Source organism: Pithys albifrons, chromosome 2 (genome assembly GCF_047495875.1).
Source record: "Pithys albifrons albifrons isolate INPA30051 chromosome 2, PitAlb_v1, whole genome shotgun sequence".
Taxonomy (NCBI): Eukaryota; Metazoa; Chordata; class Aves; order Passeriformes; family Thamnophilidae; genus Pithys; species Pithys albifrons.
Genome location: NC_092459.1, coordinates 64641502 through 64665844, shown reverse-complemented (window position 1 = coordinate 64665844; position 24343 = coordinate 64641502). Strand labels below are relative to the sequence as shown.

Genomic DNA, 24343 nt, shown 5'->3' with positions numbered 1-24343 from the left:
GGTTCTCCCCTGAATCCAATGAGTGGTAACAGAAGTCCCAAATCCCAAGATTATATACGCTCAGGTTCAGGTGGGAATGCCCAGTACCTCCCCCAGTGTGAGGAGTTTCACAGTGGGTGATTTAACTCTGTGAGTCATCAGATATTTTTGGAATACTTGATGGTCCATTAGTAGACATGACCCCTCAGGCTGGGTGTGAAGGTGCTAATGCCTCCCTGGAGGGAAGTTATCAGGGCTGAGTCCTTGGTGTGAAGACAGAAATACTCCTCTGTTTCACAGGATTCTTTGACACCCAGCTTGTAGCCTGAGGTGTCAAGTATGCACTGGGCAACTTCTGCGAATGATCCATTATTAACAGTTCATCAGTAATAAGTAGAGGGTGTAGAATACAGAGTTTTGGTTATACCCATACAGTGATAAACTAGTCCTGGCCTCTGTAATTAGGACAGCCCCTCAGGACACAGTTGGCCCTCCTGGCTGCCAGGGCACTGCTGACTCATCCCAGGACCTCCAGGTCTCTTTTCTGTGGCACTGCTGTCCAGCATCTCTTTCCCCAGTCGTTAAGTACATCCAGGGTTGCCCCATCCCAGGTGTGGAATATGGCACTTGCCCTTCTTAAACTTTGTGTGGTTGGTGGTTGCCCAGCCTTCAAATTTGTTTAGGTCTCCCTGCAGGAGTTCTGCAGAGCCCCACTGGTGACAGGTCACCAGTCTGATATTACCCCATCCACTATTACCCTCTGTACTGAACCCATGAGCCAGTTGCTCACCCACCTCATGATGTGTTCATCCAGCTGTGTGCTGGATATTTTGTCTAGAAGGATCCTGTAAGAGGTAGTATCAAAAGTTTTATTGAAATCCAAAAAATTCACATCAACTATGTTCCTTTGGTCAGCTAGGTGAGTTACCTTGTCATAAAAGGAAATTAAGTTTGACAAACAGGACTCTCCCCTCACTGACCAATGACTGTATTGTCCTCCAGGTGTTTTTCAGTAACCTCCAGAATAATTTTCTCCGTAACCTCCAGACTAATTTTCTCCGTAATTTTGCCATAAATTTACATAATTATTGGTTGGATGAAATTTGTTAATGCACAAAGGGGTCTGTATGTTTAAGAACTCTTTTATCTGTAACCAGGCCCCAAACTGTGCACTTGTTAGTCTAAGGTACTGCAGAGGCTCTGTTTCTAGGGATTTCTCTTTTGAGACAAGAACAAAGAGCTGCAGATAAATCACATTTTCTGGGCCAAGAACACAAGCATTTTCACATGCAGGTGTCAGATTTTCCCAAGTGCCTTACTCCTTCTCTGCTGCCCATACTGTGTCTTTGGCCTTAGCACCCCTGCCTAGACGTTTTTTTTTCTGTATTCTTACCAGCAGCTGTCACAGAGTTACTTGTAGATGGCCTGGGTGTTTGTGTTTGAGAAAACATTTTTGTCTCTTCTCTTGCTGGTTCAAAAGGTCTGCATGCACTTTGATGAACTTTAAAGCACTACTTTAAGTAGTCTTTTATTTCACCGGGGTTTATTTTCCTGTGGTCTGGAGCCCTCTGATTTCATTGTTGTGGCTGTGCCAGTTTTTTGTTTCAAAGTTCATTTTTGAATGCATCATACTCCTTAAAGTTACACTTTCATTTTAAGATTTTATTCTAAAAGAAGTCATTTGAAATGTTAGATAGATTTAGGTTGAGATTTTTTAAACAATGATATCTAATTCACAATGTTGTCTTATACAGTCTGCATTTCTATTTAACAATTTTTGAGGTTGGTGTAAAGGAGAAAATTTAAATATTTCAAATATTTTTCTTTAAAAATGTCTTGTTTATTGTTAGTAATTGAAAGATTTTCAAAGGAATGTAATGAAGCTTTGGCTAATTGGTTAATGTGTGCATCTGAAATATTTGGAAAGAGAGCTTGCCCAGGAATAAAAGGAACACATCAGCACATAAAAGTCACATAAAGGCATGGTAAAGAAAGATTTATGACTGATTCCTTTGTTTTTGCTGGCACTTACCTTTGAAATAGTCTGAAGGTAAGTGTAAGAATCTGATAGCACTTCCTGAAATACCCTTTTCCCAATTTATTGAGTGTACTTAACCTTTTTCTTCCAGATGGTTGCATTGTGCTAATTTATCTGAACATCAAAAAAGAAAAAAAAGTAGCCTAGTCACTGGGTAATTCTGAAGAACATTCAACAGAAACAGTGAAACCTGACAAAAAGTCTTCTGTATGTGTTATGAAAGCCTAAACTTCAGCCTTTTCACAAAAGGCATATTATAATTCTAAGACTCCTATAAGAAATGCAGTGTTCCAACTTTTCAGCTGAGTCTTCAAGGTTTAGTGTAACTTTAGTGGAGACAAGGGTGACTAGATATTTCTAAAAGTGTAAAAACTGTACGGAGTGTACACCAGAGATTGTTAGCTAAAGCTGACCTTTTGGTTTGTTCATGCTTTCAGCTTTTGAAACATAATTTATTTTTTCAGATTGTTTACACTAAAGTGAGATGTCCTGCATCCACCCTTCTAGTGTTTGCCTGCTGAGCCCTCCACTTTGGCACACTTGTGGGCACAGCTGATTGCCACACTCAGGTCCCTGTTGCATCTCTCCTCAGAGCCACACAGCCACACATCAACTCAGTATTGCTGCCCGAAAATCATATCTATGCAGAATCCAGAGGCACTTTGTCTGTCAGCAGATTTTCTTCAAATTTGGGATGCAGATTGAGGTTCCTCAGATTATATGACTCACAGCAGAGTCACTGGGTTTGAGAGATGGTGTCATGGACAGACAGTGCCCAGGAAAAACTGCACCTGGCTGGAGTTAGAAAAAGACCGATAAACCCTGAGCAAGTTGGCTGGTCATTATTTTGGAACCTGGGGAGCTGAATCAAAATGTTTATTTCACTGGTATTGTTCCTTAAGGAGGAGAGTATTCAAAAGGTAAATCAGAACAATAATTTGCAGAGATTTTACTCCAAAGGTCAATCAGTATCATTCATTCTTAAATAACTTAAAGTTATCTACCAGTTATAGGCAGCAGAGATCTGTAAATGAGTCACTTGAAATGTAAGTATGTAAGAGAACATTTTTCTAGTGCTGCTTACCACAACAGAATCTGAGATATTAAATATTTCTCAAGTTCACTAAGGGACAGTGCAATATTCAGCCTTTGGGAAGGTGAAAACTAGTGCACAAGTACAATAACTGGGGAATTACTAAGAAGGGAAAAGGACTGCAGAATAAAAAATAGTCTAAATATTAGAGACGATCGTAAGCTAAATATGTGTCAACAAACTAATCTTTTGCAGAAAAGGCAAATTGTGTTGTATGAACAGAAAAATACATGAGCAGATCAATATGCTGTTTTAGGAGAGACTAGCAAGGTCTCAGATTTTTATGCTCACTAAGAGGCAAGCAAAGTCCTTACGAGAGCAGCAAGAGGGCAAGAGAATTAGAGACGAGACTGAAAGAAGGGCTAGAGGCAGAGAGGTGGTATAGCCAGAATCTTTCAAAGCGAAAATGTGTACAAAAAGCGTAGCATCTGAGTTGTTCTCTGGGCTGACTGGAAACAGCTGAGGGCAAATGAGCTTAATTTCCAGTGGAGAGGACTTGGCCTGGCCATTAGGTAGTGAAGCAGCAAACAGTTCACAGAGACAGCCTTTATCATTGGAAGTGTTGCAAGGGCAAGTTAAAACAAGTTCATGCTGGGCAGGTCTAGATACCCAGTCTTTTAAGTGATGCTCTGTCTGTGCTTTACTGAATGCTAGTACACAGTGGTTGCTGTGGAATTTCTATGGGCCTGTTGATGTCCCTTATGTCACATCGAGACTGCAGGGCAGTTTGACTGCTGGGAGAGATCGCAGCAACTTCTTCTCCCCAATTAACTTGACAGAATAGTACCTATGAATACATCTGTACATTCTTTTTACATATTAGATACAGGTTTTTTTCTTTGTAAATGTGTTTTGCACAAAAAGAAAAGTTTTTATGTTTGAATACCTTTCTGTCAAATCTTTGTAAACTTGGGGTTTCTGCAAAATGAACATCCCGCAGTAACTAATTTTTCCTTGAAAATTGAAGGAGAGAAATCTTTTTTGAACCTTTTCTTTGCCCAAACTAGACTTCTGTGCTGATATAAGTAGTCTTCAAAATATTATTTATAGAACAATGCTTTTTCTTGTTTCAGTGGTAAAATTTTGACACAAAATAGTATGGCATTTATCACATTTATCTTATGGCTTGCATGGCATCTCTCACTTGGTTCTGCAAATTTTTTTTCTGGCCTTCATTTTTTCACATGGGAAAAATGTCTTGCTACACAGAACCTCAGGCTGTGGGGAGTGGTGACATGATGAAGGCTTGCCTTCTAAGAGGATTCGTCCCACAGAGGAGAAAAGAGAATTAAAAATTGTATAAGGCAAGGCCCTATATATAAATGAAATTTCGTATCTTTAAAAGTATTATAAAGAAATATTTGCTGTGTTTATTTGGGTTTATTTTTATATATTCTAATTCTCTTCAGACTGACTTGAAACATCATAGTTTTTCTTGTTAACAGTACATAGAACTTATAATGAGCTGCTTGTCACAGGATTGCAGGTATTTTAAATTCACCCTTGGTACAAAGTACGTGGTTATGTCCTTTTATCATTAATGAGTCAAGAAGTAATCATGGCAGACTGAGTTATGGAGAGAGGAAGAAGAGTGTAACCTTCCTGCCCAGTACATGAGAAAAATGAGTAGTGATGGAAGAGAGCTTGGAATGAAATACCTGCAGGCTCTCTAGAAATGAGAGAAGTAGCCAAGCAGAGTCAGGCCAGGCACCAGTGGAGGGGAGTTTGTCCTTTCTGGACAGGAAGATTGAGACTGGAAGGAAAAACCTGAAAATCAAGATAAGTGTAAGAATGGGACAAGAGAAGCTGGATGGGCCCAATGAGAGAAGTTGACAAAGAACCAGAGGACAGAGCAGATGTGCCACTGACAGAGGCAGCAGCCTCTGCATATTTACTAGCTTTTACTTATTCCAAACTGGAATAGAATGAAAGCCTTAGAGTGTCACTATTTGCAAGAGTTAACAGGTATGACAAGCATCCTTCTTCTGCTGCTGGGGAGTGAGAGTCACCTGCTATCATGTCCTGTGTAAAGGCAAGTGAGAGAGTGAGAGGTCCACCATGTTCCAGCTCTGCTGTCTTTGGCTATAAGTATGAGGCAGCAGGCGGAAAGTTTTGTTTTTGTAGATGTCCTCTTTAGAAGGTGAGGAGCTACATGTAGAAAAAACATTAGTTGCAAACTTTTTTAATAAGTCCAAGCTAAGGTCACCTGTGCAAGTCTTATTTGGTCCCCTTGTGCTTTTGTGATTATTATTATAATAATTATTTCCATATTTATAAGATAATCATACGTGGGTTGCTGTCCAATATATGAAAAAGATCAAGTCTGGAATGTGTCATGCTTATATAGTGAAATGTCACTGTAAATTCTCTACTCCTTTCTCACAAAGACTGGTAACTAAAAAAATGAAAGAGGCAAAAATTTCAAGGATTATTTTATGTGGACAGCTGTTTGCTGGCCTGAAGAACTAAATTCTCTGTCTAAGTCTGCCACAAATACTTCTGTAAAGTTCAGAAGTCATTTAAATCAAACTCTTCACAGGTGTTCTTGTGTTGCATTGTATTTTTCTTTATGCAGAATGGTAGTCCTACAGTCTGATTCATGTAAGTGTTGAGCATTTACCCTTGCGATTGCAGACAAAAAAAATAGCACTCTGAACACTCAAAATACTAGTTAATGGTGACTACTTCAAAACTCAGGTTGCCCATAATTCAGTATATCTTTTCGACCTTAGTCTCTCTAAGTCACATTTTTTATTCTTTCAATGCAGAAGAGTATTGGAAAAATACTTTTATTAGCACCTGTCAACGGCTAAATTGCTACAGTGGCTTGGAAATACTGGAAGGAAATTAATTCTGAATTCAGACAGTGTGCTGATAGTAAGGCACCAGACACTGAACAGTAAAGGAAAAAAACCTCAAAGACAAAGTAGAACTGTGAGTTGTAATTCGGATTCCAACATCCCTCGGAAACTGAACAAAAGAGAACTAATTTCTCAGTATTTATTCCAAAGATTTTTTATATGAATTTGAATTTTAGACCAGTTGAAATGACAAATAGATTGAATTCTACGCTCTTTAAAACCCATCCCTCACTCCCCTGCCATACCCAAGATCAACTTCTACTTTTTCAGACAGCTGGGCAAACTTCTATGTTGGCAAGGGGGTCAGCTGCAAAATTATTAAGTCACATACATAACCATGGAAAACCAGTCCTGAGGAATGGAAGCATGGAAAAGGGAAGTGTTAAAAACGTCCAAATTCAGATATTAGGCACATAAATGAGGAATTTGGGCTTCCTTACCCTCCCAGCAATCAAATTTCCAGGAAATGTGGCTGGAGATGTCATGGACCACACAGTGACCATGCATAGCCACACTGCCCTAGACTAATCCAGCCTGTAAATATAAGTGACAGATCTGAGAATAAAACTAAATTTTTCAAAATTGAAGCTTTAAGAATGCTGAAAAAGTGTGCAAATGTATACTGACTTTAGCAGAAAGCTTTAGAGGACATTTTTTATGCACACATGGCATTGTTTAATTTTAGCATATCCAAATGCAGCATTTCAAGCACTCATTTTAAAACTAACCAGAGTTAATGAAAAAAGACGATAAAACTAATGCCAAAGGAAATGTTTAATTTCTTCTCAAAAAATAAGTTTTGATGACATAAGAAGATAAGCTTTTGTTTTCATGTTGACAGCACCTGTCCTCAACACTGCCATTTCTTGGTCAATACTGAGATATTTTGCATAGGTTATTTTATTTTACTTACCTAATAAAATTGGATTGTATTCTAATTTCAAAAAAATATTACTGGGATTTCTCAAGGTGCCACATTTAACTGCTTAAATAACTTTTCCCTTAAGCCTTCCTACTCTGAAATATCTTAATTTCCGGTAAAGCTGTGAATGTGAATTAATTGGGCCTTACATCACTGTTGGGTGGATTGTATACTGTGGGCTATCCTAAATTCATCCTAACTGCCAATCAGATTACCTTGATGTAAGTAACCTTAGTTTACATTATGAAACTATAATTCTTTTGCATACACTTTCTTTTTACTTTGCAGTCAATACAGGGTTAATGAACTTTTGTCTCAATCAGAGTTGCAAGTTATGAATGAATGTATAAAGTAGAGGTGTCTTGTTTGCTAACACATTTATTGAAGAGTAGGCTTAGTGTGACATGGGTGGAAAAAACATGAAGGTGAACATGGAAGACAAGTTTGTGCTGCTCTGTAGGTTCTAAACAGTTTTTATTTTATGTCTTCTGTGTTATTACATTTGAAAATGAGCAGTAAATTCTGAGGCTTTTTTGCTTTCTAATCTGTTCTTGTTTGGTGCAGACCTTGGAGATAGGGCTTTTTCTGGGGTTTTCTTTAGTAAGTACATTGACAAGAACTTTGGTATTTTTTGATGGTTTTGGTGTGTGTTATTTTTTGCATAGATTACAAAGGAAAATGTAGTAAAGGTTATTGTATTTTGCAAATGATGGTCTTGCCAACATTATTAAAGCTGGGTTAGGTTGTTGTTCTAGGGTCTTCTGAAGACTAACCCTTGAAACCTAAATGAAAAGTGGATGAAGAGCAGTCTGTTATTTTTTTGTCAGAACACAAACATTAGTGGTCTGTGATGTATACTAACTAGCAGCTGATTTCTGGATGAAATGTGGTATGTTATTTTGATTTAGCAATCTTTGTGTTTTTGGGATACTCTTCACAAAAAGGTTTCTGCCCTATCTACTCTAATAATTACTAGATTTTATTACCAGCTTTTATTCCCACTATATAAATGGAAAGGCGTGGTAAGATATTATTTCTGGGGAAGTTGAGGTTAGGGGTGTTTTAGTGTGCTGCTCACTGTGGTTCACCAAGCCTGAACTTGATGACTCTGCAGGGCCAGTTTGCAAAACCTTGCTTTGAAGCAGGAGGGGATTACAGGCAGGTGTGAGCCACAGCATTGCTTCCCGGTGCACCTGTGAGCTCTGGCACTGCAGCCCCGTGTGGGCTAACAGGGAGTGTGCTGTCTTTTCTTTGTGTGACTGAGAATAGACAGAACCTATGGAACAGAATTCCCATAGCAGGGCACAATATCTGCCTTCGCTGCATCTTCTTTTTAGTGTTTATGCAGCTTATTTTCTTTGATGTGTACATATTTAGTGAAATTTATTAACTGTTCTACATTGAAAAAAAGCTTTTTTTGTTGTTTCAAGCCATTTTTTAGTCATATTTTATTCTTAAATATCATTTTTAGTAAAAATGTATTTGTGAACCTGGTCTTTATCTGAGCAAATATTCTGAAAAGATGACATTTTAATTTATCTGAATTGATAAATCAGTGATGACTGGTAATTTTTGGTATTTCTTTGTTTTGGTTTTTACTTATTGGAGTGTTTTTTTCTGTATACAACTAGGAAACTAGGATTACTTTAGTAAGGATATGTACATATGTGAAGCTGGTGAACTGCTATACCCCTGCAAAAATATGTAATTGTTTTGAAACTTGAAATTTTTTTGATTCTGTTTTTTAAAGTACTTTTTAAAAAATAGATTGCTTGCTGGTTTACTTCAAATATTTGCAACATTCTAGTAGTTATATAGGCCTAAGAATATGTATTTTAAAAAAGCCACATCATGATTTATCTAAAGTTATACTAAGAGAGGTGATGCAGCTGAAGGCAGGGAAGAATGGGGTGGAGAAGTAAAGAAACAACAGCTTGGACCAGTGCTCAGTAGGGAAAAAAAGAAGTCAATTAAACAGGGCACTGGGATAAAGTCAATTCAAAGGAAGATTCAGGACCTTGAGAAGAATAAAGAAACTGCCTACGTTTGGTGGGCTGGAAAAGGGAGTTAATGGACAATGTATGTGTTGTGTCCATAACAATTGATTAATGATATTGTTATAACTTTTTTACATTTTACGTTTCTAGTTTTCTAACATTTTAGCATCTAAAATATGCAAGGATTCCCCCCCCCCCCAACCCTAACCCTAACCCTAACCCTAACCCTAACCCCCCTCCCCTGCCTAGTTTCATAGAAGCATGTTGTCATAATTGTGACTTTCTCCAGTTTTCTTATCTCAATAAAAGCCAGAGAGCCAGAGTTGTGCCATGTCAGGACTTCACCATTTACAGTTTCTTCACTTCTGCACAAGTCCCAATTAAAAAAAAAAAGTTCAATATTAGCTGATGTATAATTCTTGGCAAAGAACATTTGGTTTAAAATGTAGTTTTCCTGAAAGATGCCAGTAAAAGTTTCTGTTATCTGACATGGTAAAGCCTCATTTTTTTTCTAATAACTGACATATTTTCATTGAACATCTTTGAATTAATATCATATTTGGGGACAGAAATTATATCTAAAATCTCAAGGGGATGGCTGAGAGAACATGGGAGAGTTTCAAGGTACCTTTGTCTGGTTGAAAGGTTTTGGGTGTTGAGGTGTACTGCAGCAGATGTCAGGGAACTTAGGCTCTCTTACATGAGAGAGGATAGTTGGGCATACCCAGAGAAATCAGAAAGCTTCTGGGGAATGCAGGTTTGAAGCAGGAAGATGTGGTTGGTGCCAGATGTCTTGGTTCATCAAAACACAGGAAGTTTTGCTTTGCTAAAGAAGGGAGTAAGGCAAAATTAGATATGTAGGAGTAAATATAAAAGAGAGTCTCCTAGGCTCAAACCCAGGATGTGTTTGGGAAAAGGCTGGGACTTTGAGGAGATAAGAGCCACCTATTTACTAATCAGCAATTAAAGCATGCATGGTAAGTGGATTACTGTAAACAGTAGGATTCTTCATGCCTTAGCTTGTCTGGTGCTATCATACCAAATGGCATTTGTCTCGTGGACAATTTGTAGGACAGACTCTTATTGGAAAGCATGTTTTTCAAGAATTGTTTGCCTTCCAGGGGCAATCCCAGAGTTTACTGCTGGTTCCCTTGGTAATTTCACCTCCTCTTACCTTTTTGAATACTGTGTACCATGCCTGCAGCAGCTACCCATAATAACCTCTTACCAGATTCGCTAGATGTGAATTCATTGTTATTTACACTATAGATTTGTTTGGTTTCCATTCAGCAGCATACTGCACATGTGGGCTGTGTGCACATCTAGGATGTCTAGTAAGTGTAGCACATGTGTAGCAAAATACATCATTGGAACAAAAATTATTCAGAAACAATTAATAATAATACTACCTTCTGACTCTTCTTGTGCTAAAACCTCTTCTTTATTTTTATGACAGTGGTATTGTAATAAGAATAGGGTCTGTTTTATGCAGCCTTAGACCTTGACAATTTAAGGAGTGTTTGCGTCTCTAATTGGGCAATAACACTTGAAAATAGCTTGATTAATAATTTAAGCATATATAATTTAAAAATGTAATAATTAAGCTGAATTGAGTGCAATCATTAAGTGATTTTTTACTCATAGTCTCAGACTAGCTGCTGATATTGCAGTCACGCTGAAATCTTTGGACAGGAGCAGGTACACAAAATATTGCTGTGTTTCTGTTATTCTTTTGTAATGTCTTGAGAAAAATTGATTAATTTATCAATTAGCTTTTTAATTTTTCAAGGCACAATGCCCAGTAATTTCAGGTTGATTTGTGAGAAATTCCCGTGTCTTACTGATTGTGCACCTTTCTGACTAGAAAAGGAGCAAGGATGATAATTTTTTTTTTGTCCATCTGTTGTTTTCAAATGAGATCTGTTCTTCCTTCTTACACTCCAAAGGAATGGATGAAGCTTAACCACTGTGAAAGAACTGTGCTTGGATTATTTTTAATTTTTTGCTATCAACAGGCCAAGCTCTGATAACAGGCGCCACAGCATCCGGGAGAGGATGTCCAGTACCAATGAGAAAGGGAGCCTGTCCATGGAGTCCACCAAGGAAACGCGGTACTGTGCAGTCTGCAATGACTACGCCTCAGGCTACCATTATGGGGTCTGGTCTTGCGAGGGATGCAAAGCTTTTTTCAAAAGGAGTATTCAAGGTAATATATTGTTCAAGTGAGTCACCTTTACTCTTAGATCTCAAGGAAAGTGAAGCTACTTGTGATTTCAGCCTGAGCCCACGGTAATGACATTTACTGGGTTTTCATTAGCAGTTGTTGTGCTCTCCCATATATTTTTAGATCTGTATATAGTGAGTGCTTCTAGCAGGTAAACAATACCTTGTCATTTAGTCCAATGTCAATGAAGGAAAGAAAAGCTTCTCTGTGTTGTCCTTTCTTTAGGTATATCTGACCATGTATGCAGTGAAAAATCTAATTTAAAAATCCGTATTGGATCAAGATGACCACTCTTTCATGCTATGGATGTCTCTCCTTTGTGATTATGTTCTTATCCGAAGGACTTGTTTTTGAAAATTCTCTGACAGATGATTAATTCCTGCTGATTGATTTATTAATCGTAATTCAGTGCTCCATTAACCAGATGGTTCAGTTCAAATCTCAACTCCTTGAAGATGTTAGATGTCTTTTGAGAACCAAGATTGAAAAGGACTGCTGAAAGAGCATTTTTGCCTGTCAGCAAAGCAGGGCTTTGAACTATACACAGATTGTTTTAATGTGTGGTCTTGTCACAGCTAAAAAGGTAAGTGGAGTAAAGGGCATCTAACAAAAACAATATTAATTACTGTGACAGAGAAAGTTCTTTATTTAAATGGCTATCACTCTGTGGAGTGGATTTTTTTTATTTTGTTCAACATCTCTTAAACTGAGTGAGAAGTAATTACAATTCTACTGAAAATGCAGGTGCTGTTCAGTATCTAAGTTTTATTTTGGAGAGGAAAATAAGAGATTTCTTCCTTTCAAACAGAAAACTAGTAAACTGCTGTGCTCTAGTTAGGTTGCTATAGTTTTTTTAAATCTCTAGGTGATATATAGGCACAAAAAATTCCTGTTGCTCCTTTTCTGAAGTAAACATAGTGAGGAACAGTTTTTACCTCATCTTGCTAAGTGTGATTGTTGCCTTTTTTGTTCCACGACTAGCAATGAGGTGAGTTAAATAAGACCTCCAGCATTCAGCTCAGAATTTTGCCTGTCCTAAAGAAAAAAAGTGAAAGACTGGCTTCAGAGTAGACATTAACAGAATTATTTTAATGTCAGTGATTAGGTAATAGTTACTCCTATTGCTGCTTTTCTAGACACAGTGAAATGATTTTTTAAAAAGCAAGTGGTTAAACCCAGAGGTCAGTAATTAACAACAGTGGAGGGAGAAAAGGTGAAATGCTTTTCTCTTAACGTCAGAGTGATTTACTTTAACTTATGATGTTAGGAGACCAGCTCTCTTAATGTGTTTTTTGTTATTTTTAGTATTTAATTCCCTCAACCAAATCAGAATTATTCTTCGAGTTTTGAAATTCTGTCCCTGTGCTTGTACTGAATGAAGTCACAACAAAGTGGGAATTGAAATAGTCTTTAGCAAAAATAAGAGTTTTACAGTAATTGTACATCACAGATTTCAGCTTTTGGTCATTTTGGAAGAAGAAATTAATCTGACTGTTTCACTGAGCTCCATAGTTCCTGTCAGCACTTGGTGGTTTTGCCCAGCTCTCCATGTGGACAAATGTTGTGGTCCACCACAATGGAACTGTTACCTCTTTGTGCTACAGTAAAGCTTAGTTAATAAATTTACTTCTTGCTATGTTTAAATACTTAACCTAGTTTTTAAATAGGTAAGCTTTTAATTGAAGCTTAAGATTCCAGTGTCCCATAAAATGCCTTTCTTGATCTCAAAGTCATGTTTTCTCTAATTTAAGTTCCCTGTTTCTTGCCCTATCCCTTGTGGGCATGAAGAAGGCTTATTGCAACAACCTTTTACATAGTTGAGACTGTTATCATATCTTTCCTCAGTCTTCTCCTTTTTTTAGACTAAACAAACTAAGTTCTTTCAGTAGAGCATGCTTTCTAGATTTCTGATCTTGTTTGTTGAACTCCTCTGTACTTTTTCCTGTTAATCCACCTCTTTTGTGATTTATAGTTATTGTAAAAAATGCCATCCATTAATATAAAGGAAAAGATTCAAGAATATAAGTACTTATGAGAAAATTGTGATTACCTAGTCACAGATGGTATGTAAAAACTTTTAAAGTCATGGGTACCCAGTCTTGATGAACTAAGGAATTTTTTTAAATTTTCTATTGGATTTGGAAGAGATCTCTATTTCAGCAATTGCGTGTTGCCGTTGGATATGTGTTCAATCTATGAAAATGACAGTAATATTTCCATTGAGAATAGATACAAAAACATGCATCTACTTGAATTTGATAATAATTGTAACTAGGTTGTGGTCAGACAGATAGGAATGAATGCTACGTGGACTAAATATTGTTGTATATATTTGTCATTTATTATATATACTACATTATATAAATGCTCTGTATTCCTAAAAAAATTCCGAAAAATATTCCTGGGAATTGTATGATTGAACAGTATTGAAGTTCACAGAAATGGTTTGTATAAACAAAAGTAACACCAAATACTTCAGCAAAGATTTTTGTTGTTGTTTATAGCATGTCTTTCTTCAAATGCAAGATAACTGCACAACTCTTGCTCTTTGCTGACCTGTGTTTTTCAATACCTATATAGATGAAGAGATGATTATAATTTTACTACTTCTCATCAGAGGTTTCATAGGAAAATTGCTATAATGAACTTTGATGTCCCTAATAGGCTGTAGTCAATCATTCTATATAGTTTTTAGTAAAAACCACAGGAAAAAGCAAGGACAGACATGAAGAAGCTGTATGTGGTAATCAGTTTCCTCTGTGTGTCTGTTCTCAGTGATACCTGAGGTATCCATACTTACTTACTTGCATATGTATATACTTCAGTTTTGTGAAAACTCACATCTGCATTGGAACTTACCTGAGGTGAAGTTACATAGCTTCCTTTTTTTCCCAGGGGAACAGAAAGGTTTCTGGTAATATTTTGTGAATTTTAAATGCTATGTTGTTTTCCTTTGTTGTCAAATAGTTAAAGCTGAAAAGGTAACTTGAACAAGCGACTGTTTCAGTATGCGCAACTTTTCAGTTTTGTTTAAACAACAAATGGTTGGTGGAAAGCCTCAACTCCCTCCTGAAACTGCCTATGTCAGTCTGTTTTGCCAGTTTATGTCCCTGAAGTGATTTGGGGCCTTGTTTGGAGAAATCTCATGCAGGCTGGTACCAATGTGCTATCTTTCAAGGGAGAGAAAAATCTTAAGACATCAAGAATACCTTGTTGCTTGGTGATGGAAGAGTGCTTTATTCTTCACCCAGCATATGTAGCCTTCAGGAGTGTACTTGGTCAAGTGATTTGATTCTAGAAGCATAACATGAAGTCATATCACAGCACACTGCACTTCTCTACTAAAATATTGATGGATTTTAAAACCAAGAAGAACCTTTAGATCATTTAGTGTGTTCTTCTCTCAAAATAAACTTTATATGTTATCCATCTACAAAGCCCCGTAACTTGATGGAAGTGAATATTTTAGAAGTTGCTCAGCCATGATCTACTGCCTCAAGAGCCTTCTGGAAATGGTGGCTTATTCTAATGATTTGTCCTCCCATCTGCCAAAAAAATTACCTTTCTAGTGTGTATTACTTTGGCTTTTACATCACATCAATGAACCAGACTTGGGAACTACTATCTTTCTCCTGTGGAAAGTTCTTATAAATTAAGCCATTACAATAAAATCATTTTGATATCTCAAGTGAACTAAAATGTTTGTTTCCTCCTGATTCTGCCCCACACTCAAAACAGCCTCTCAAAAATTGAGATGTCAGAACTGGATGATGCATTTCAAGATCAGTATTACAAATACCATTTACAAATTAAAAATCCTCTTATGACTCACACATTCTTTCTCCCTTATAATTTTCTTGGTTTTTTGGATAGCCACCAAAAAGTGGAAGCCAGGAAGGAATTACTCATACCATCTCTGGCGAATATCCAACAAGGGATTCAGAACAAACAAGGGGTAACTCCTTACATTGGAGGGTATCTTGATCTCAGAATTGCTGAAGTATTTTAGAAATCCCCAGTTCTATTTCTCCTTGATATGTCCTTCTGGGTTTTTTTCAGGTACATCTCTTCTTTTCCTTACAGCTGTATACTCAGGCTAAAATCAGGGATATTTCATAAATATTCAGTTAATAATTGCTCCATCATGGGAGGCATTGCCAGTCCAGCAAGAAGAGACTGACATCTGAGAATAAATGAATACCTGTGCTGAGGGATTCTAGAGACCTGCCTTTAATGTCTTGACATTAATGGGACATAATGATCTCCAAGGTGTTGGAATTCTTTAAGCTGGAAAGTATTTTACTTTTGTGGCTTGAATATGGATTTTAATTAAGAGTTAGGCCTTCTGATCATCAAGTAGGAGAGTTTTGGCAGTCGGCTTCAAGTGTTATCAGTTGTTTGAACTTCACAATGATAGGGTTTTACTTTGTTGAAAGTATGTAATGCTAAGAGGGGTGGTAATACATACATATTTTCATCTTAGTTGGTGAGAATTTTACCAGTTAAAAATGCCTAATAAGTGGGTGTTTAGATAGTGGTGCAGTGCAGCAATTGCAATATGAATTTGGGAGGTTTCTGAGATTTTCCTTTTAATTTTCCATTATTGTCTTCTGTTTTGATGGTATTTTTGTAATTTGTTTTATAACATCTCAGATCCTTCAGCCAAGAAGGCAGAAACTCTCTGATAAGACTGCTTGTACACTGGTACTATGAATAGTCAGCCAAACTACAGAACATCAACCTAAGTGAGACTAGCAGAGGTAATCACAGCCAACAGACTGGGGAGTGCAGATGGGTATCTAGTCTCAGGGTGGAAAACATACGGTTATATTTGAAGACCTAGGTGACTGTTGGCAGTTTGAAGTCTAGAAAATGTGTATTTGGAAAGTCCATCTGGGTTTAGCCACCTGTGGTCAGCCAGATTCTTCTGAAACTTCTTTTTATTTATTTGTTTTTGTGGTCTTGGTAATTTTTCTCCAGTTTCCCTTGAGTAAAACACATGCTCTGATCATTTTCCCCTAACACGCATTTTTAATTTCAGCAGTCTAATTGGTGATGATCTTGTTTCAGAAATTTGAGTGCTATTGAAAGGTAAGAGTCAGTCTCTCTTTTTTTCCTGCTAAGAAAATTGTGAATGTGGTACTTTTCTAGTGAGTTTTATGTACTGCGTTCAGAATGGATGAAGTAGTGACTTAAGATGTTTGTATCCAAGATACTTCCTTATTTTTCATTGACTAAACAAATCATAGGGATGCAGTGGACCTTGTGCTCTAGTCCATCTTGCTGTCCTGTGATAGGATCAACTTCTGCCAGTTCCTTAAAAATGTTTATTGAACAGTGTCTTAAAACCTGTACTTGATCCAATGTTTTATTCTCCGTATCTTTGAAGGCTAAGATGAAATGCGAATATTTCTTTCTGCAGGTTAAGCTCATCACTTATTTTCCTGCCAATCACACCACAGAAAACAAATTGTTCTCTTTCCTTCTGCAACAGCCTTTAAAGCATGGAAGATTGCTATCACACTTGAAAAAAAAAATCTGCCTAACCTAGAGAAACAGTTTATGCAACATTTTTTATAGATTTTGTTTTCTAAACTTCTAGTCTTCTAGTTGCTCTGCTTTGGAGATTCTCCACTTTGTAATGTTTTATTCTTGAAACATAATTTCCTTCTATATGGTGTTTTACAAGTACTGAACAGAATAATAGGATTACCTTACAAATCCAGCTGGTGGCATTTGTCTACATCCCTCACATGTAACGTTTACTTTAAAAAATATTACATTGTTCATAATCAATAATCAATGTGTGATGCAGAATAAACTCAAGTGTACTTTTCTGGAGAAGAAACCATTTAGTTTCCATCTTGCTTTGTGCATCTGATTAGTCCTATTTTAATGCAGAGATTTGTACTGGTCCTTAATTTTGTGCTACTTTTTTCCCATCTGTTATCTCCAGTTTGTCAAGATAATTTGTAATTCTTATTCTGTAGTCTCCTGCCACTTATTTCAGTCTGGCTAGCAGAGTAGTCTGGTCTTTTCTCTGTTCTTCTAACACATATAAATGTTATCTACAAATGAATAACATTTAATAGAATTAATACTCCAGATCACTACCCATCAGTGTGGAAAACACTGTACAGAACTGGATTTGGGACAGACACTATGGAGCCTTATTCAATATCAGCTTCCATTGTAACAGTGAACTCTCATAGTTTTTTCCTGAGACTGATTTTCTGAAATCATCTAAACTATATTTTCCTGGCTGTCATATGAAATGCCAACCCAGGCAATGTTGAAAACCCTTCTGAAGTTGGGCAACACACATTACCAGAGTTGATTTTATAAATGATCAGTAGTTCTTCCTCTGCAAAGTCCAGAGCTTTTCCCACCACCTAGGCAAAATTCCTAGCCTTTAGAAGCTGTACTTAGTGTATCCTGTATTATCATCTTTAGTGGTGTTTTACTTCCTCTAGAATATGACTGTTGTGCCATATCAAAGAGCAAAACAATCTTAAACAGGATTTCATGTTGCAAGTGTTTAAAAAATACTCCATTTGGAAACTCCCATTATTCCTAGCTTAAAGCTGAACCTGTCAGCAGTTCAAAATATCCACATGGAAGAAAAAAGAGCTTTACAATTAAAGATTGCAATAGAGCATGTTTTGTTTTGTTTATTTTTGTCCAGCAGGAAAGTGCTTAACTGTTCCACTTGGTTTTAGAGACTGTGACAGGAAATATGTTTTGTAACCTCATTTAACTGAGGTGGGTTTATTAACTTAAAATGGCTCCATAAGTTTCACTCCCATAGACTTTCAGCCTTTCTGTAGGTTGAGTTGTTCCATTGCAGTCACTTTTGAAAAGTGGAATTCAAACTAGAGAAAATTGTGACAGATAAATAAAATGATAAATGTACTGGAAGTGCATGACATAATTTATTTCCAAAAGGAGACTATTAACAAGCTTTATTTAAGTATGTGTATCAGTTTGGAGTTACTGCAAAAGAACTAGAATTACAATTAACTGCTGGTATAATTTAGTAACAGGTGCAGTAAATACCTTACTGTCTGAATTTTATGAACAAGATAATGTATTTCTCTCAAAGATTTTATTTAATGACAAATTGTTGAAATAGTTGGACTTGCTTTGTTACAAGTAACACAGCTATTCTCCACTCCAAAATGTGGCTGGAGGTATGCAGAACAAGAGGCTAAGACACATTGACCCTTCTCATTATAAAAGGGATGATTCTTCTGTAGTGCATGGATGATACTATGGTATGAGCAAGCGAAATCAAGGATCATAAATACATATCAGTAGATTAAAGAAGAGAATAATTAGTTTTATTTTACATAAGAAAGCAGTACAATGGCAGAAAATTATCTCCTTTTTTGTCAAAATACTGATGTCAAAGAGTAGTATAATAATTTAACAAACCAGCAGTTGACTGTACTGAAGTAGCAGTTTCACAGATTTGAATGCAGAAAAACTCACTGTGCTTAGAAATGCTCTTGTTCACTGCATGCTCTGTGCAGTAAGAATCCTGTCTCACTCCTTTCCTTCCCTCAGTAAAATAAAAATACTAGCAGTTCCTTTGCAAATGTACTCTGAGGATAACTACATTACAGCTTCTTGAAAAATATATTATACCAGTAAACATTCAGGTATTGAAGATTCAAACCTGATGTTATAAATGGAATAAAAGAGAGTTATATTAATTTTCTTGTTGCTAACAACTGATTGTATTTTAAGTGCAAAAGAGTAATTTGCATTATTTTTAACTTCCTAGCCTCTTTCTATTAGTTGTGGGAGTTTTCTGTAGTAGAATTCTGCCCCTTGCAGTTTTAGCTGAAATTATCTGGGAAGCTAAAAATACAAGAGATTCATTCAAAGTGTATGGGAATAAGATGGCCATGACTTGCCTACAGCTCTCTCTGAAAATGCTTTTTGTCTCTGGGGGGATCATATTGAGATGGTTGTGAGTAATACGTTGTGGGAGTTTTTCCCTTTAACACAGCTGTTGTTTTAATCGTGTGCCAAGGATTTAAAACAATTGTGATTTATTAGCTAGGGAAACAGAAACTTGATGTCATACTCCTTGCCAGATTTTGCAGAGGTTGGATCTCTACTGCCATCTTTTTTTAATTTGTAATAAGGAAAAAATATACTTCCTATTTTGTACCCTTGTCTAATATTAAAAACATTGGAGTGGAATTGGGGTAGAAGTAGACTTTGCACATGGTATCATAAACCTGAAGTAGTAAATGAAGCATCAATTAAAATTTTAGGACTAAAGCCAATAATAAAAACTTCAAAATTATCTGCTGGAGTGGAAAATATAATTTTATATTTATAAAGTTAAATAGTGTCTTACTTTTTATATGTCACCCATTGTCAATGTATAAGTTCATGCTTTATTATACTGGTGAGATGACAGCAGATCTGGTAGCCTTATGCAATGCCCATTCTCCTTCCTTCTAATATATGCTAATATATGGAAAGGTTTAAGGAAAGATCAGTATCATAATCATTTGGCTTGAATTAACTGCTCATGTGAACAGTGCTATGCCTATGTGAAGAAACTAGAAGTCAAACACAGTGTGGAAGCTACATGGCACAGCTGATGGACATAATGCAGAGTATATAGATTTTAACTGTTCCTCCTTTCTCATTCTTCTGTAGTTCTGTGATTAATGTGTGTCAATGCTCTCAGGCACATGGTGTGATTCTTGGGACTGTCCTGTGTGGGACATAAAGTTGGACTTTATGATACTTGTGGGTCCCTTTCATCTTAGGATATCTTATATTCTTTATTTCTGAGGTATGTGTAGAAGGAGGACTTCCACACTGGATGCAGGTAAAGCATATTTTAGTCTTCTACGGCCTTTTCCTTACTGTGACATGCACTAATGTTTTGCTAGTATAAAACCAGAAGATTAATCTTCTCAGCAGTCCTGCGTAGTTGCTAAGTGAACCCAAGTTCCAAATCCAAAGACCTTGTCTGAGTGTAATTAAACTGTGATTTTGAGTGTCTGTGCTTATAAAGGAATTAGACATAACCTTCTGTTCTTCTGTGAAATCTGTTAGGAAAAAGTGAGATTTTAAAACCAATCAGTGCAGTTTCATTGGTGCATTTTAACTTAAAATGGGTGTAGATTTTAATTTTAATTATTCTAAACATCTGCTTTTACTGGGTTAGTATATTCAATGTCCAAGTGCGCTTTTTTGCCCCCTTTCTTTTTGGCCTTTTTTTTTTTTGTGGCGATTCTTTTCAAGATTTTACTTTTCATCTGCAATTTTCCCACTCATTATTTGCTTCATTTAAGGAGTGGATAAAAATCTACACTCTAGCCTTCCTGTCATCCTGGCTGACATAGATGAAAATTTTGCTAATTTCACTGTCGAAATAATGCTCCAGAAGGATCTGGTGCTTCCAGAGGTAATGGCTAACCTGGTAGCTGCCTTGTGTGGAATATGTGTGACATGAGGCTTGAAAATAAAAGAATAATTAAAGGAAAACACATTAGTAAAAAGATAATAATTATTATTGACTTTGTTCAAAATGCATGGTCAGTCAATTCAACTACATCAGTTTAGGTGTCACACAAAATTCACCTGGCAAAAAAGTTCCTTTATGGGCTTTGTAAAGGCATCATTAAGCATTCTTAGGCTGATGGACCACCATGGTTTCTTTAGTTCATTTCTTTGCACAACTTTTGTGCTGCTTAAACTAATCATTCCCTCCAGTTTATCCTGACATTTATTGGAATGTGATATGGTAAATGATTATGTATTTAAGAAAAAAATTCTGTGATAATTGCTATTGTTCTTTTAACATGACCTAATATATCCTTGCTGGTCAAGGACAAAATGAACCAGCTCTTTGAAACTGAAATTCAGTGACACACTGAACCAAATACTTAACTTTAATAATGTATACTGTGCTTGGACTACTTGGTAGAAGTAGGCAGATGCTTTAATGTTCTGCTGAATGTAGAAACACCTTAAAAGAGTATAGTGTGTTTTGCTGACTGAAGCCCTTGCAGGTAAATCATTCACCCACTCTGATCCAAGCATGTGCTGCTGTTGCATACACTACAGCTGTCTGGAGAACACTTAGACAGCAGTGAGTCTCTGAACATAAATACCAGCCACGTTACTTACAGTGGCAAAAGAAAGTCAGACTGCATGTACAATAAGATAAAGCTTTGATTATGACAGGATGGGTTAGAATAAACTCAAAATCATTCTAATTTACCCCATTTTCTTCTTGCTGATACTTTGCTTCCTCATCCTCTTTCACTCCACTGTTGGGCATTATTATACAGAGTGCCACATCTAAAGCTAGTACTATGAGAAGAGTCTGATTTCTTGCACCCCATTCTGAAAAGATCTTAGCCTATCATAAAGTACTATGATAATACTTAATGGTTTTTTACTGTTTTAAAATGTACAATTTGTGAGATATCATGAGAAAAAGACCACGCTTCCCCAAGCTTCTCCAATAGCTCCCTTAAACTCTTCCATTGTAGCTCATGACAATACAAGTCATAGATAAAGCATATTGAGACCCGGGGCTCTATCCAACTAAATTCACTGCCTTTAATTCAGTGCAGATTATCTGATAATTTATTTTAAAAATACCTGAATAAGATCACAGAGTGTCAAAGGGGCATATGCTTCCCTATATAAGTATCAGTGATTACAGAAGACATTTCTTCTTCTTGGTATTCCTGTAATACTAACTCTCTAAATGGCCTAATTAGCCTCTCTTCTAGCATGTCTTATGCTTTCAATAGGATGAAAACGAAGTGCAAGGCAGCTGGGCACCTGTTGATGTGTCCCACTTTGACACTGATGATTCCCACCAGTGAGAAATCCCTTCTAGTAGGTCAGATTGATCAGAATCAATTTTGCCAAAAGATGAGCTTTAGGCACAAAATGAAAGGTAGAATAGTTAAAAAGAGTTATTAATTTCTGTACTACTTCACTTTAAAGTGAAACTTGTCTTCACATGTTATCATATTCCTTACTTGTGCTTTTCTACCTTCTTACCTTTCATGCCACTCCAAGCTAGACTACCCTAGTCCATAACTTGCAAAGGAAATTCTTTTCCTCACTTCCTGTGACTAAATACTTGAGAAGCAGGAAACACTCCTGCCTTTCTTCTTCCCTTTGTTTCTTTCCTCTTTCCTGATTAATTTGACAATAATTTCTGCTGCATACTCAAATTATCAAACATTTTCTTCTGGTTGATTACATCTTTTCCCATATCTTGAATGCATGTTGGTTAAACTAAACAAAAAATTATGAGAAATGTTGAATGCATAATCTTCTTCCTAGATTTAAAGCAAAGGTGAAGGCTAAACTATGACATTACTATGACCTCATAATCTGAAGAAGTATGCTGCTCACAGATAAAGTTTCTTTTTTTTGCAGCCAGATTTCACAGTCTTTTTTCTGTGAAGTCTGTCAGGCACTTTGAAAGAACAGTGAATTATCTAAGGTGCAGATCATGTGTATGAGAACATACTAATTATCCCAACCTTTAAATGGTAAATTCAGGATAAAACTCTTCAAATGGAAAAATATGTTAATATGAATGTAGGACCTGTAGCTCTCTTACAAACAGGATGATTTTATGTACTATTCTAGAAACCAAGTGCCTATTTGCAAACACTTGCAGTTGGCATAAGGAAATACAGATTCAGAGCAAAAGACAAGGTTATCACCCAGATAAGCAGAGCAAAATAGGATGGCTGCCATGCTGATATTGATTCTACTTAATTATTGGTTTTTCATAGTCAAGGCGCTTTTATTTTTGGTGTGGGTTTTTTTCTTGTTGTTGTTGTTTTTGTATGGGTGTTTGGGGTTTTTTGTATTTTGGGGTTTTTTTCAGATTTGGGCATTAGGAGCATCAGCCAATCCAGCAAAGGCAGTAAGCATGTGTTCAGCTTTGACCTAAGTGGGAACATTTATCTGCTTGTTTTAGAGAGACCTAAATGGTGTTCTGAATTATTTTCTATTTGCAAAGCCTGCACTTGTTCACCATGTGCTAACTTCACTAGGAAGAAAATTAGCTACTCTACCAAAGTCTTTCTGTGCTTTTATAAAGAGTAATTAAGTTTTCCATCTTTATCTCATGCTATTTCTAAGCTTGGCTTATGAAACAAGGCTAGCAGTTGAGATCAGGTGCTATAATCCTTTACTGATATATAGTATGACCCAATAAAAGTGCATTTTCTTAAAAGCATGGCTTTCTTTTTTTGCTCCTTTCTCCTGTATACTGCAGACATGGTGGAAGTATTTTTCTTTCTGACTTAATTTTATTTTCCTTACATATGAAATGTTTTGAATAGATATAGAACCATCTGCATCCCACCAGAGGAACTGAAAATTAAAACAGTCTTTTCTGCTGGGTTGAGGTGATGTTTCAGTTGTACCTTTTTACCTCAATCCTGGAGTGAAGCATATGGATACAGATTTTTCCAGTATTATACTGTTCTGTCCAGTAGACCTGAAAGAATAATAATCCTGCCTACTTGAGAGAGTGTGTAGTCAGCTGTCCCCCTATTAACAAGTTTATAGTTTGGCTACTTATTTTGATGAGATCCCAGTTATGGCAGCATTAGAGAGCAGATGTTCCTGGTGTAATCTGATAGTATTTTTTACTTTATTTTCTAATTTGTAGTCAAGGATAGATGATTTGATGAGACCAAGGCCTCTGTCAAACCTTCACTCTACCTCAAGCTGATCCCTTGATCTGAAAGAAAGAACAAATAGTTCTGTAATAATTTTTTTGTTGTTGTGTGCTGTACCTAGTTGTGTTCAGATGAATACAGGGCATCAATGAGATAATTTTGCAGAGTATTTTTCCTCCTTGCTAAATTTTGTCTATGATTGGAAAATAATTTTTTAGCAGATTTAAGCACACATTTTAAAAAGCAAATTAGAATAGAGGCTTGTTGACAGTGAGCAATTATGGTTTGATAAAAAACTTGTTAGGAGAATTGAGATTCAGAGGGTAATATATGAGGAAGAGGAGCTCTGAGGGAAAAGATACCAGTAATAAGCTTGGTTTCCACATATGGTAATTTTAGAATTTGTCGTGACTAAAGCTTTTGGCATATATCAGACTTTCAGATGGAATTAGTGACTGATTTATCTGTGAGGTACAATTAATTAATTAACAGTTATTGCTTCTATTATATGTTGTTGTTTGTTTCTTAAAT

General features: G+C 36.5%; 1 protein-coding gene across 1 annotated transcript in view; it reads left to right on the top strand.

Moving 5' to 3' along the window:
• Positions 1-24343, top strand: part of ESR1 (estrogen receptor 1) — a 172614-nt gene that overhangs the window by 77756 nt on the left and 70515 nt on the right. Inside the window, exon 3 of the mRNA XM_071549314.1 lies at positions 10906-11096. Within this exon, the coding sequence (XP_071405415.1) occupies positions 10906-11096 (191 nt within the window). The remainder of the gene's footprint in view (positions 1-10905; positions 11097-24343) is intronic.